Source organism: Condylura cristata, unplaced genomic scaffold, assembly GCF_000260355.1.
Source record: "Condylura cristata isolate star-nosed mole 26May11 unplaced genomic scaffold, ConCri1.0 scaffold00004, whole genome shotgun sequence".
Classification (NCBI taxonomy): Eukaryota; Metazoa; Chordata; class Mammalia; order Eulipotyphla; family Talpidae; genus Condylura; species Condylura cristata.
The window spans coordinates 56,257,970-56,271,832 of NW_004567105.1; the positions used below are offsets into that span (position 1 = coordinate 56,257,970).

Consider the following 13,863-nt stretch of genomic DNA (forward strand, 5'->3'; position numbering starts at 1 on the left):
GGTCAGGAGAGGTCTGCCACGCCATGTGGTCACCTCCCGGGCAGGCGGGAATCGAACTCATGCAGAAGTGGCTTTAGCTTCTCAGTGCTGTGCTTTAACCCACTGCGCCACCAGGGAGGTCCCCTATTATAAATGTTTTTAAAAATGTAAATTATATCCTGGTTAAAAGTGATTTGCAGGCCCTCCCTGTTCTGCTCCCCATTCTGTCTCTGGTGAAGCCTCTCGCCGCCCCTGCATCTCTGGCCTGTACCCCAGTTCTGTATGCATAAATAAATAAATCTTTCAAAAAAAAGTGATTTGCAAAAATAGATCTTTATCAAAAAATGCAACATGGCATCTTAGTACCTCTCAGAGGCTCTGAAAAGATAGGCAACTAATTATTTTAAGTTTTCTTCTAAGAAGTCTTTGGGGGAATTAGTCAGGTTTAAATAGGATAATTGGTAGGTTTATGGTTGCAATTTACATAAATTATAGAAACATAACACCAGACATTTACCTAATTGGAGAAAATGTGGTGTTCAGTTACTTAAAGTGGAGGTTTGTACTTGTGGTTTGTGCCATTGGTGATTAGTCCATTCTCTTGAGAATCAATGTGTGTTTCTCTGGGAACACATGTAGTATGTTCAAAAATTCATTGTCAGAGTTACTCAGTCATGCTAGGTTGTGGGGGGCCTTGACCAGCAAGGCCAAGGATTGGGGTCCCAGGGTCGAGGAGAGAAGGCAGAGCCTTGACCTTGTGGCGGGCCTTGACCCGCATCGTGAGGGGGTAGAGCCCCAGGGACAGCATGAGGAAGAAGGCAAAGACAGAGACACGTGCGAGAGTGAGAGAGCCAGCGTTTATTTTTACAACAGCCATGTATATATACTTGAGGGCAGCACAGAAGGTACGGGCAGAGGGTGGTCTGGTGGTCTAATGTCTTAAAGGCCAATGGGTTTGAGGGGAGGAATCCATCGTCATCTCTTTGTCTCTTTGGTGCCAAAGCTTGCTGAGCGGGAAAGGAAGGAGAGTGGGGGAAGGGATTTGGGTGTGCTGCATTCTCAACCTGGATGTTTACTCTAAGTTCCAATCAAGTGTTTTGTGCATAGGAGGCAAAGTCCTAGTCTCGGTCCCCGACACTAGGTCTCTTCTATGTATACAGAATGTATACACAGTTTTTCTTTTTTTTAAAGATTTATTTATTTATGCATATAGAACTGGGGCCAGAGGCAGAGCGCTGGTGAGAGGATCCACCAGAGACAGTGGGAAGCATAACAGGCAGACTGATGAAGTACATTTTAAGGAGAGCAGTGGGCAAGACAGGAGAGGTCTGCTGTGCCATTTGGGTCACCTTCCAGCTAGGGACTGAACAACTGCTACAGTGACTACTGACAGCTTCATAGGTTTAGACTTAATCTCTTGTACCACTAAGGAGGGCCTCTATTCTTAATTTTTTTTTTGACAATCCATAAAGTTTTTACATAATAACTGCACTAACTTAACCTCCACTAATAGTGTACAAGGATTCCATTTTTTTCCACATTGCACTTTGGTTATTAATCCCTTGTCAGATGTGTGAGTTACAAATACCTTCCCCCTTAAACAGACTGCTCTGTTTTGTGGCTTGGTGATTTTTTTCACTATATGCAAGCTTTTTAGTTTGATGTAGCTCCATTTGTTATTTTTTGCTTTTGTTTCCTTTGCCATTGGAGTCTAATCCCCAAAGATATCTTAAGGTCAATTTCAATAAGCGTATTGCCTATGTTTTTTCTTCTATATATTTCATGGTTTCAGGTCTTAGATTCAAGTCTTAAATCCATTCTGAATTAATTTTTGTAGGTGGTGTAACAATGATTCAGTTGTTGAGAAATTGAAGGAAGTATTCAGTAAAGAGCCATTCACATGTTCTTCTTGTTTTCCATCAATGCATTCTGTCTTTGAAATTGAGGGGTGACATATGTTGTCCTGAGAATATTAATTTATATATAATTTTCTTTGCCATACTTTATTATAAAAGTCTAAAATGAAAGACATTTGAAAAATTTTCACACATTTTATCCACTTTCTCAGTGTCCCACTTTGTTTTGACTTTCTTTTTTTTTTTCCTTTTTGAGTATAATATGTCCTAGGCACTATCTTCCTTCAAGCACATTGTGAAATTAGTATAAACCTAAATCTTCCTTAGGTGGAAATGCCAGTAGTATAAAGGACCTTATAGCTTGGCCTGTACATGTTAGCCATTACCACCAGTTGTTAAATCATTTTTTAAAAAGATATTTATTTATGCATACAAGAACTGGGATGTAAGCCAGAGGTATAGGGGTGAGAGGATTCACTGGACAGAGTTGGGCATAGAACAGGTGTATCTTCTGAAATACACTGTTCAGGGAGCAGCAAGCAAGACAGGAGAGGTCTGTCCCCCCTTGGTCAGATCCTGATTAGGGATTGAACTCATGCTGCAATGGCTGGATATAGCTTCATAGAGACTTTAACCCCTGCATCACCAAAGAGGCTCTGAAAATAAATCTTTAAAAAAAAATAGATTCAGTTTTTCAAGGAAGATATATTTGTTATCCAGATCAAGATACAGAATATTTCCATCATTTGAGAAAGTTCCTTCACAAAACTTTGAGTATATATCCCCCTCATATACAGTTGATTCTTATTACTATACCCCCAATATACATCTGATCTTTATTACCATAGTTTTTTTGTCCTCAAATATCATAAAAATAGAATCATAAAGGCCCTCTCGGGTGGCACAAGAGGTTAAAGAGCAGCACTATTAAGTTATCCGCAGTCACTGAAGCACAAGTTCTATCCCAGTCAGGGAGGTGACCCACATGCTGCAGGAGACCTCTCCTGTCCTGCCCACTGCTCCCTTCAGCAGTGTACTTCAGTAGACCTGCCTGTTCTACTCTGCACTCTGTCTCTGTTGAATCCTCTGAGCTTATACCCCAATTCTTGTATACATAAATAAATAAATCTTTAAGAACTTTTTTTTTTAAGATTTATTTATTTGTGCATACAGAACTGGGGTACAGGCCAGAGGCTCAGGGGCGGTGAGAGCCTTCACAAGAGACAGAGTGGGGAACAGAACAGGCAGATCAACAAAGTACACTGCTGAGGGGAGCAGCGGGCATGTCAGGAGGAGTCTGCCACGCCATGTGGGCACCTCCGGGCCAAGTGGGAATCGAACTCATGTGCAAGCAGCTTTAGATTCTCAGTGCCGTGCTTTAACCCACTGCGCCACCAGGGAGGGCCAATCTTTAAAAACTTTTAAAAATAGAATCATACAGTGTATATACTTTGCGTTTGACTTATTTCACTTAACATTGTCTCAGCGAGCTTCATCCCTAGTTATGATAAGGGGAAAGGATTCCCTGAAGAAACTCCACCCCACTCCAGACCAAAGCCATCAAGATACAATAACTACAGATCCCCTCATTCTCAAAGGGAGGGTTGCTGGGAACTCAGCTGAAGTTAGGCAGCCAGGTCTGGTATAAAACCTCCCTGGTGGGGCTGGGGTTGTCTCAGCATTATGACTTAATCTGCAGCTCTGCAGCACTTCATGAGTTGGATGCCCTGCCAGGGAGCTGACCCATGTGGTGCTGTCTGGCCTGCTGCTCTCCTCAGCAGTATATTTCAGTGTATCTGCCTGTTCTTCACTCTACTTTGTCTCTGATGAATCCTGTTACCCACTGTCCCCCACCTCTGGCCTGCACCCCAACTCTTGTGTGCATGAATAAAATTTTTTTTAAGAAAATGAGGTTAATGTATAGTTTTTATTAAAAGCATGGGCTTTAGAGGCAAACCTATCTGGATTAGAATCTTGGCTCTGCCACTTAATCAAAATGAGTTTAAGAAAGTTACCATTCTGCCTACTGTTTTCATTGCCTAACTAAATTGGGCTAACTGTGTTTTGAGACTACTTATAACATTTTTTTTAAAGATTTTATTTACTTATGCATACAAAAGCTGGGGTGTAGGCTAGAGGTGTATGTGGGGTTGGATTCACCAGACAGCATAGGGAGCAGAACAATTGGATCTACTTAAATACTCTGTTAAGGGGAGCAGTGGGCTAGACAAGAGAGGTCTGCCACATCACATGGGTCAGCTTCCTGGCTGGGTATCCAACTCATGTTGCAAGTGGCTGCTGATAGCTTGATAGTACTGAAACAACCCTCTTGCCACCAGAGAGGCTCATAACACACAGAAGAGAAGAGGCTCAATAAATGTTAACTCTTGTTATTGGGTTGCTGTGCAGTCTGGCTGCTGTATTTCCCTATTTTGAAAATGAAGAGTTGAACTGTATTATTTTTGTTTCCAAATTTTAAAAGGTGATTGGGGCCCCTGGATATTTAATTAGATTCCATCTTTTTTTTTTTTTTTTTTTGTATTGCAGATCATTTTCATGGTGATCACGTGAAATCCAGTTATATGCTGCACTTCTCAGTTTTGTTCTAATTATCCTCTAATGTTCCTTATGTTGCTATTTGATCTATTACAGATACGGTGCACAACATGTATTTTAAACTTTTTTAACTTTTGGTTGCCCTTCAGAGCTATGTTCACATGTGGTCGCATCTCTGCATGCTTCTCCCCATAAAATATACACACACATATTGATTAATATTTTTCATATATCTACATGCATATACATGTATAAACACTCATAAAGGACATTCTCTGTATCTGATATTGTTAGTTTTCCTGAAATAGGAAGGATTTAGAAAATTAATGCCCTCTCACATAGCTGACTTGTTTCTTAACCTTTAAGTCTTTGCTTAGCTGTCATCATAGGTCCTTATTTTAGATCTATTACTCATTGAACTATAAACTTGAAGTAACAATGTTTGCTTCAGATTTATAGCTTCAACTCATCATAGTGATTAGTTTCCAATAAATAATGAAGTTATTTCTGACATTGTATATTAATGTATCCATCTGAATCTAAAGCTTTGCCGTTACACTAATTGTATATATAAAAGGAGCTTAAAGGTTTCCAGCTTTTAATCTTTTAAGTTTGCTGAATTCACTAAAAAAAATGCTGACTTGGAATAGAAAAGAGTGTTTATCCTTATAAAATTTGACATTCAATCTGTTGCGATCTAATGGTTCTCTCTGGTCTTAGCTTTAGGTACTCCATAGCCAACTATTGTGGTTTGCTTTATATCTAACCTGATTCTTCAATGATCCCAGTTGGCTTTGCTGAACAAGTGAGGAAAGCCCTAGTATGTAATTATTCCCTATTCCTTTTAAATGGATAAAATGAGCTTTTAGGGATGCCTCAGTAAACTAACAAAAAAAATAAAGTGATCATATCTGAGTTTCTGATAAAGCCCTTTCCCCCAAATTTAAAATTAAAAATTATAGCATTTATCTCAACATAGAGTGGTTTTTCATCAGTACTTTCATATTTATTTTTATCTTAACTACTTACTAAAAGGAGTAATTATTTTATGCTCTTACAGATTCATTGAGCTGACTCAAATAGGCTTGGTAAGCCATATTAACTGATAACCAGGGATATTTATCACAAAACATAGGATCCAACTTTCATGACGTCCTTAAGAATGCTCTTTAAGTAGCAGTCATGTGGTAAGGTCACTGTAAGTATAATTGTAGATTTCACAGTCAACTTTTTGGGATACTGTTTAGTTTGATAGGAACGATCTGGGTCCCATTCCTGATCCTGGTTCTTGAAAACGAAGCAAAATGTGAATCCTCAGTTTTTAATTGATAAAATATGTAAAACTGCCGCATCTTTGGAAGATTAGGTCTTAAGAGCAATCTGGGAGTACTTTACTTCCAGTTAAATAGGCTTGGCTTTAAAGTCTGACTGTTAATTTAGTATCCTGCAAGGCATATTTTAAATTGGGCGTTAACAGTACTCCTTGATATCTGTTGTGAGGAATAAATGGAGATAATGCCAGTAAATTGCTTTCTCCACTACTGGTTGTAGGAAGCACCCAGTAAAATTTTTAAGTTTCTTATAAAAGCTGGGGTGTAGAGGGGGGTAAGAATTCACCAGAGACAAAGTGGAGGAACAGAACAGGTGAATCTACTGACATAAACTGCTGAGGGGAGCAACAGCTGAGACTGAGAGGCCTGCTGTGCTAACTCGTGCAGCAGTGGAGTCTGTGGTGATCTGATAGCTTGATAGCGCTGAGGCTTTAGCTCTTGCGCTACCAAGGAGGCCCTCCTCCCCAGTAAATATTTCTTGATATTATACTCAAGATAGTATACCTTGACTAGGTTGAAGCTATTTAAAAGGCCTTCCACTTGACTACAAAGTATTTTAAGTGTTTGCAGTCACTTGCTGTATATTTTCAAATGTGGCTGCAAATGTTTATATAGGAAAGCTGAAGACATCTTGGAAAACTGTGTGATAAGTCAGCAGCCAGCCTTCCTTTGAACTCGCCAGAACCAAATCTTGCTAACTCTAGGCTCTGAAGTCTTATCAAAGGAATCCAGTACAGACAGCTCGCTGGGGGCAAGTTACTAAATCGAAGCCTTTAAGATAAAAGTCCACGGGGTGGGTGTGGGTGTAATCTGTAAAGATTCAAATCCGGTGGGAATGATTGGCATCAGAAGCTTGCCCCAGGCGTTCTCGCTCAGCACCCAGCAGCTGATTCTCTTATCTACCGGTCTTCGTATGCAAATATTTCAGAAAACTGGGTTCACACCCTCTACCGCTTGAATCCTGTTTGAGCCGCTTTAACTCCAGAGCGGGCAGGAGGAATCTTGCCCTGAAACAGACGACACCTGTGCTCCCAGTCTTGGTCAAGCGTGCCTCCGCTCACCTGCCCCGCAGATCTGAAACTCATTTGGCCTAGAGGTGCATTCACCTGGCAGCCAATCGTGGCGTCGAGCTCCTCGCCCCGCGCTGTGGTGGCCCCTTTTGGCGGGCTCGGGCGCCCTGAGGCTCCGCCCCCAAGCTCAGTCTATCCGCATCCGCGAAGGCGGGAACCGCGCTCCTATTGGCCAAGCGGCCCGCGACAGCCCCGCCCCCTCTCGGCCCCGACGCGAGCACGTTGAGTGGCGGGGGCCGGCCGAAGAACTGCCCGAGCGAGGAGCGGCTCCAGGGGCTGGGCACAGGGTTGGGGTACCCGCTTCGGGGCCCTCGAAAGGCTGCTGGTTTGGGAGCGTGGCCCACAGCCACTGGGGGAAGGGGGAGGGTGGGCTGAGAACAGCTCGGTGGCGTGGCCGGCCCGCCGCCCCTTCCCCCCACCCCGTCGACCTTGTAGAAGCTTCCCGGAGCTCCCCACGCCGGCGCGATGGCGACTGCTGCGGAGACCGAGGCCTCTCTGCCGACGGACGCGGGCCTGGGAAGTGGCGGCGGCGGAGACGACGAGATGAAGCAGCCGCTTCCGGAGCTTGAGTCCTCCCCACAAAATGGCGGCGGCGGCTGCGGCGGCGGTCTCAGCATCGCGCAGCCGGGCGTCGGCACCGGACCTGAGGAGACAGCAGCGGCCGAGGCCGCCTCAAGCCTCAGCCACGAGCAGCCTCAGGACTTCCCTGAGGCGGGCGCGGCCACTCTGCCCAGAGGCCCGGAAGAGCCAGAAAGACCCGTTAGGAGGAGTTTTCAGATTCCCAGGAAGAGCAGAGAAAAGAAAGGTGGTGCTTCCCCTCTTCCCCAACCCCTCTCTCTCTTTCCCCCTCCATCTTTTCATTAGAACCTCTGTCTCTTCCCACACCCATCCGAGACACGTAAACACGCATGCAGCGCCAGCCTCCTCTCCCCTCACTGCCACGGCCGCCCAGCTGCTGCGCTTGGCGCGAGAGGAAAGCGGTGGAACCACGCTCCCCTGCTCCCCCTTCCCCGTGAAGTTGGAAGTGGCAAGTAGCTCAGGTTTGAAGCTTGTCCGTAAGGCTGCAGCTCCCAGAGAGGAAAGATGGAGCTCGGCGCCCCTCCCTTCCAACCCCTGAAGGCAGAGAAGCTGGTGTGTCCTCCTGAGGATGCTTCTAAGAAGTCTCACTGTGGAAATAGCCCTTGGCCATGAATTCTGGGGCTTTCTGCAAGGCCTTTGCGTTCAGAGGACCACAAGTGCTTCTCCCTGTGGAAATTCTTCAGCCTCTATGTGTCTACTTGAAATTTGCTTGATGTCAGCGTCTTCCCGTTTAGAAATCTCCATTAGATGTGATCCATTGCACACTGCTATTTTTCCATCACACTTCATTTTCATGCAGATTTTTCCCCTTGTTTTTGAAGCCTTAGATTAAATAGGTTTCTCTCTTCCAATCCAAAATTAGTATGTTTTTTTCTCGTATTTGGGAAGAATGGGAAGGTAGGTTCTTGGTGCAGTAATTTCCCAATGAAAAAAAAGCCAGAGGTTAGCTTGTGCCCAAGACTCAATCAGTTGAGCTTGGAGATGCGACAACTTAAGATTTTAAAAGTCGAGTCTAGACTAGTTTTGGGGACCAATGTTAGGAACAGTTACGGGAGCTACGTTTACCTTTTTTAAAAATTTGATGTTATATTGTGACAAATTAATGGACACAGGTTAGAATTGCCGTTTTATACTATTTTTGGCATACTCTAGATTCAGTCAACGTAAATCCTTTATTTACCTTTTTTGGCATAGTTCCCAGTTTTCATCATTTGCTTTGGAAAATAATAGGAATTTTTACTTGCAGGAAGTTTTTTTGTTTGTGATTTAAATCTGTAGTAAAGACTATCTTGAGTGAAGCATGCTCTTCCTCTTTATGTAAACAATCAACTCCATCAGCACAAGTGACAATGTTAGAGCTTTTTAATCAGTAAGATGCAAATAAAATCAAACTTAATTTGGATGACAAAAGCCATGGGAATGCTGGGTGTGAGAAACTGTTGACTAGGTAAAGTTACCATTTTGTACAGAAGCATGAGTGTTTCTAGAAAAATCTTTTGAGTTAAAGTATTTTAGGGTTTCAAGAGGATACTTAGGTTGTCGTTTCTTTTGCTTTATTGAGACATGGTGTCATCTAAGAGAGAAGATGCCTATCCTAAGGCATTAATTAGTTTTGTACCAATAAGATGGAAGTGCATTCAGATGGCACTGGTTTAGGAGATAGATTAGAATTTTTTTTAGCATAAAAGTTTGAAGTCCATATCTCTTTTTAGGTTTTAAATGTCCAATTAACATGATTTATGTACCTCACATGTCATAATGTACCACCTTCTAACTCTTGATAAGATCAGAAGATTGACCTCAAATCCTTCAGGTCTGAAAGGGAAGGCACTAGAAAATGTTGAAAGACACTGTTGTGCGGGTTTTTTCTTTTAATTTGATTAAGTACAGGGGATGCTGTGAAGTAGACTTAAGTTGAACATACTAAAAATGAATATAATTGAGGAATTAGGAAATATAAAACCTAGTTGTTTTTTCCCCCTGAGTCTGATGCTCCTTGGGGAAAATTTGTTTTCCAGTTTTAGTTAGGAGGCAAAAAGTTGCTGCTTTTCTCCTGTAGGGAGATTGTAAGAAAATAGAATTGACAATTAGTTACTGAAAATGGTAATTTTTAATGTCTAAATATTTATACCTTCAGCAGTAACTGTTCAGTAGAACAATAATTTAAATAGAGCTTTAAAAAGTTAATAAAGCTATCTTACCACAATGAACTTCACTGTTCAAGCTGAAGGTAGTACTTGGTATGGTTTAATGGATGCTGTCTCAGAAACATTACATTAGGTAGTGCTAGTTTTACATTTCATCCCAGTAGCTCTTGGAAGAATTAAAAGATGACTTTGTAGGATTTGACTGAATATTATGGTTGGTTGAATTTTTGTCATAAATATTAACATCATTTTCAGTTGATGTCTGTGCTTGAACTTTTTTAGAATTTTAGAATCAAAGGTTCTGTTTTTGTATTTATACTATATGGCAGACCTTTGCTTTTGACTTTTCCAGTGAAATTTAAGATTAAGACTTTTTTTTTAAGATTTACTTATTTATGTATACAGAACTGGGCTGTACAGGCCAGAGGTGCAAGGGAGATGAGAGGATTCACCAGAGACAGAGTGGGGAGCAGAACAGGCGGCCTTACAAAGTACTCTGCTGAGGGGAGCAGCAGGCGGGTCAGAAGAGGTGTGCCATGCCATGTGGGTCACCTCTGAGGCGGGGGATCGAACTAGTGCTGAAGTGGCTTTAGCTTGTTAGTGCTGTGCTTTAACCCTCTGTGCCACAGGGAGGGCCCAGATTAGGACTTTTTAACTTAAAAAGTAAATATGTGAGTATAATTTGATGAGTCATTTTTTGGTCCTAACAATACCTGACTTTCAAAATACTATTGTTCTAATGATAGTGTTAGTAAACACTTCATAGTGTTCAATAAACTGTGGGCTTTTCTAAACAGTTTACATGTATTAACTAAATGTCAAAATTCTTACATAGCAGATACTACTGCTATTTTACACATAAGTAGGCTGAAGGACTGAGAGGGTAAATAATTTGCTCAAGGTTACACAGCTAGTAAATTGTAGAGATAGAAAGAATTTGAATCTAAGTTTAGAATGCTTATCATTACTCAAACTATTGCAAGGCTTTCTGTTTTATAACATGGTTTCAGTTAGCTTTTGACTTTACACCTTTTAAAATTCAGAAACATTTAGCATGTCTGTGCTCCTGGAGAATTTTGAGATCTAGAAATTAATGTTCATTATAAAAACAGTAAATTCAGTTACTACTGACAGGTTAAATCATTTTATTGACTAGAAGAGTAAAATTTTACTCTTGTGTATGTTGTGTTCATTCATTGGACTTTATAGTATAAAAAGATACTGTTCTTTTAATCAAACTGTAGAATTGTATCTTTGTCAACAGTATTTCATTATTGCCTTATTTTACTAATAAGTAATCAAATGTACATTAAAATTGATAACTATTTGATATTTCTTTCCTTCCATACTTAATGTGGGCTTGATTCACTTTCTGCAAAATGTTTAATGCATAAGGAAATCTCATTACAAATTAACTCCATACTCATCTAGTCCAAGAAAACTAATGGCCAATTCTCCCAAACTTTTGTAGTATTGCCACAAGTTTAAGTTGTTGTTTTGAAGACTTTGGAGCAGTCTCATCACTTGCATGGTGATTCAGTAGTTGTTTATGAATGACTAGGTTTTAGATTTACCTACATAGAAGTAAACTTGATCAGGAAAGTGTGGGAGGAACCCAGGCATCCATATAAAACATTGGATAAGTGCACATAAATTCTGAGTAATGGAGGTAAAATGTTCTTTGACTTATTCCCCAGTCCAAAAAATAGTCAACAGATTCATATTTGTACTTTCTAGATTTCCGCTAGCATCTTCATTATTTGTTCCATTATGATAAACCTTTGTTTAGAAATGGAACATATATTCCTGAAGTATTTTGTCTATGATGATTTTGTAAGGTTTAAAAATGTTTTTTTTTTGTTTGTTTGTTTAAAGACAATTGCTGTGAGGAACAAATGGATTTTCACTGTATTATAATCTTTTAAAAAAGATTTATGTGTACAAGAACTGGGGTACAGGCCAAAGGATGAGGGGCTGTGGGATGAGAGGATTCACCAGAAACAGTGGGGAACAGAACAGGCACATTGACTAAAATACACTGCTAAGGGGTCAGTGGGTAAGATAGAAGTCTGTGCCATATGGGTCACCTGCCTGACACTGCAGCGGCTGCAGATAGCGTCATAGTGCTGAGACCAGTTGAGCCATCAGGGAGGCCCCATATTATCTTTCTAAACAGCAGTAATCAGAGATGGATCAGAGAGAATTGGAATGTATATTTCATATTGTCCATTTTTATATTTTGATAACAGTGGTCCATCTTTTAAAAGCTTATTTTACACATATGTATGTATATTTCTTGCTTGTATTCAGAATACATAATCAGAATACAAACACACATTTGGCATTGATGACCAAAATTTTATATTGATGTTTTTAACTGCTAAAATGTAACAAGAATTTCTGGAATAGAGCTTGTATGCTTCCAGTAATAAATATTTAATGGTAACAGGAACCAGTCAGGAAAACTGAATTCTAGCTCTGGTTCTGTGAAGTAATTAGTTTTCTGAATTGAGAATTTTCAAGTACCTTTTAAGATCTGTTAAGTTCCCGAAGCATCTGTAATTACTTTTTATCAGTAATGATACATTTTCTGAAGTCAACTTCTTAGCCATCTTTTTACCATCTATTTGATGGAAATTTTGTAAAGAAGCAAAATTGTTTCTTAATGTGTGAAGACCTATTGTTATTATAGTTACCCATTATAAAATAAGGGGGGGTTTTGGTTTTTGGGCTTTGTTCTTTGCAATGAGAAAAATATTTGAGATAAGAAAAGACAAAAGTAGGAATAATATAATCTTAGATGTCATATTCTCTGTTCTTTTAGGCTAATATCCTTTGCCCACATCTGTACGTAATGAGGAAACAGTTTTACCAACTTTTTTTTTTTAAGATTGATTTATTTGTGCATACAAAACTGGGGTACAGGCCAGAGGCTCAGGGGCGGTAAGAGCCTTCACAAGAGACAGAGTGGGGAGCAGAACAGGCAGATCGATGAAGTATACTGCTGAGGGGAGCAGCCCGCAGGTCTGACGGTCAGGAGACATCTGCCGCATCATGTGGTCACTTCCAGGGCAGGCGGGAATCAACTCATGCGGAAGTGGCTTTAGCTTCTTAGTCTCTGTTCTAACCTGCTGCGCCACCAGAGAGGGTCAGTTTTTCTAACTTTTATAGACACATTTATTTCAGTATAGATAGATTTTGGGCCCAAAAGATATGAATTTGAATCTCAGCTGTTCCATTCATTTGACTAACCGAGGGTCAAGTCAACTCTTTAGCTTTGTTGGTAGGAATAATGAGCTTCATAAAGTGGTTCTGATGTTTAGATGAGAGTGCACATAGATATCTTAGCATAGTATCTGAAAAGTGGTAATGACCCATTAAATGGTTGTTAGACTCAACAATTGTCAGAATCTGGAGAACAGTGTATCGGATAATAACTTAAAAGGATGATTTAACATATAAAATGTTCTGTTTTCCAATTGATGGTCACATTTTATTATTACTGCCTCATAATAACCTCAAATTAAGATTATATTTTCTTTAAAAGAAGTGAAAGAATAACTTTAAAATTTGTATGATCAAGCTTTTACTTTTTCACTTGGTGATAAAAACAGTTCAGATGGCGCAACTTAACTAAGGAATCTAGTTTGTTAGACTTGGAAAACTTAACAGTTATAAAGAAAACTAACTTTTAAAAAAAGATTTATTTATGCATATAAGAATTGGAGTGTAGGCCAGAGGTTGGTGGGGGGGGGGGGGGAGGAGTATGGGTTTGGAGGGTGGAGATGATTCACCAGAAACAAAGCAGACCAGGCAAATCTACTGAAATGCACTGCTTAGGAGAGCAGCAGGCAGTACAGGAGAGGTCTGCTGTGCTCTGGTTCAGTTTCCTGTCCAAGGACTGAACTCATGTTGCAGTGACTGAGCTTGATAGTGCTGGGACTTAACCCCTTGTGCCCCTGGGGTGGCTCCAGAAAAATCTAACTGAAACTTACTTTCTGGTATTTTCTGAATGTTAAAGTCTATGAAGACTTACATGTGCTGTTTTCCTTACCTAGTTTTCTCCAGTTGGGTTGAGGACAAGTCACAAAGATAAAATTTTTTTATCCTTCTGTATCCTGTAAAATAGATTTAAAATCAGAAGTTAAATTTTCTCCCTTTTTAAAACTTGTTTTCTGCTGAGTAGTTGAATTTATGACACCTGAGTTTACTTTTTCTTTTTAACGTATTTTTTCGTTCATATTTTTACACTATTTGATTTCTACAGTCCCTGCAAGTATCCCACCACCATATTACCTATGAACCATCACCATGGTCCCTTGTGCTCTACCCGTCCCCCCCCCCC

The 13,863-nt window shown here is 40.5% G+C and overlaps 1 protein-coding gene across 2 annotated transcripts in view; it reads left to right on the plus strand.

Annotated features, from left to right (window-relative positions):
• The first annotated feature begins 7,039 nt into the window (after positions 1-7,039).
• FAM208A (family with sequence similarity 208, member A) overlaps positions 7,040-13,863 on the plus strand; it is a 55,556-nt gene continuing 48,732 nt past the window's right edge. For both annotated transcript variants that reach the window (XM_004676051.2, XM_012720348.1), the window contains exon 1: positions 7,040-7,597. In XM_004676051.2, coding sequence (XP_004676108.1) covers positions 7,258-7,597 — 340 coding nt within the window. In that variant the 5' untranslated portion in view covers positions 7,040-7,257. The remainder of the gene's footprint in view (positions 7,598-13,863) is intronic.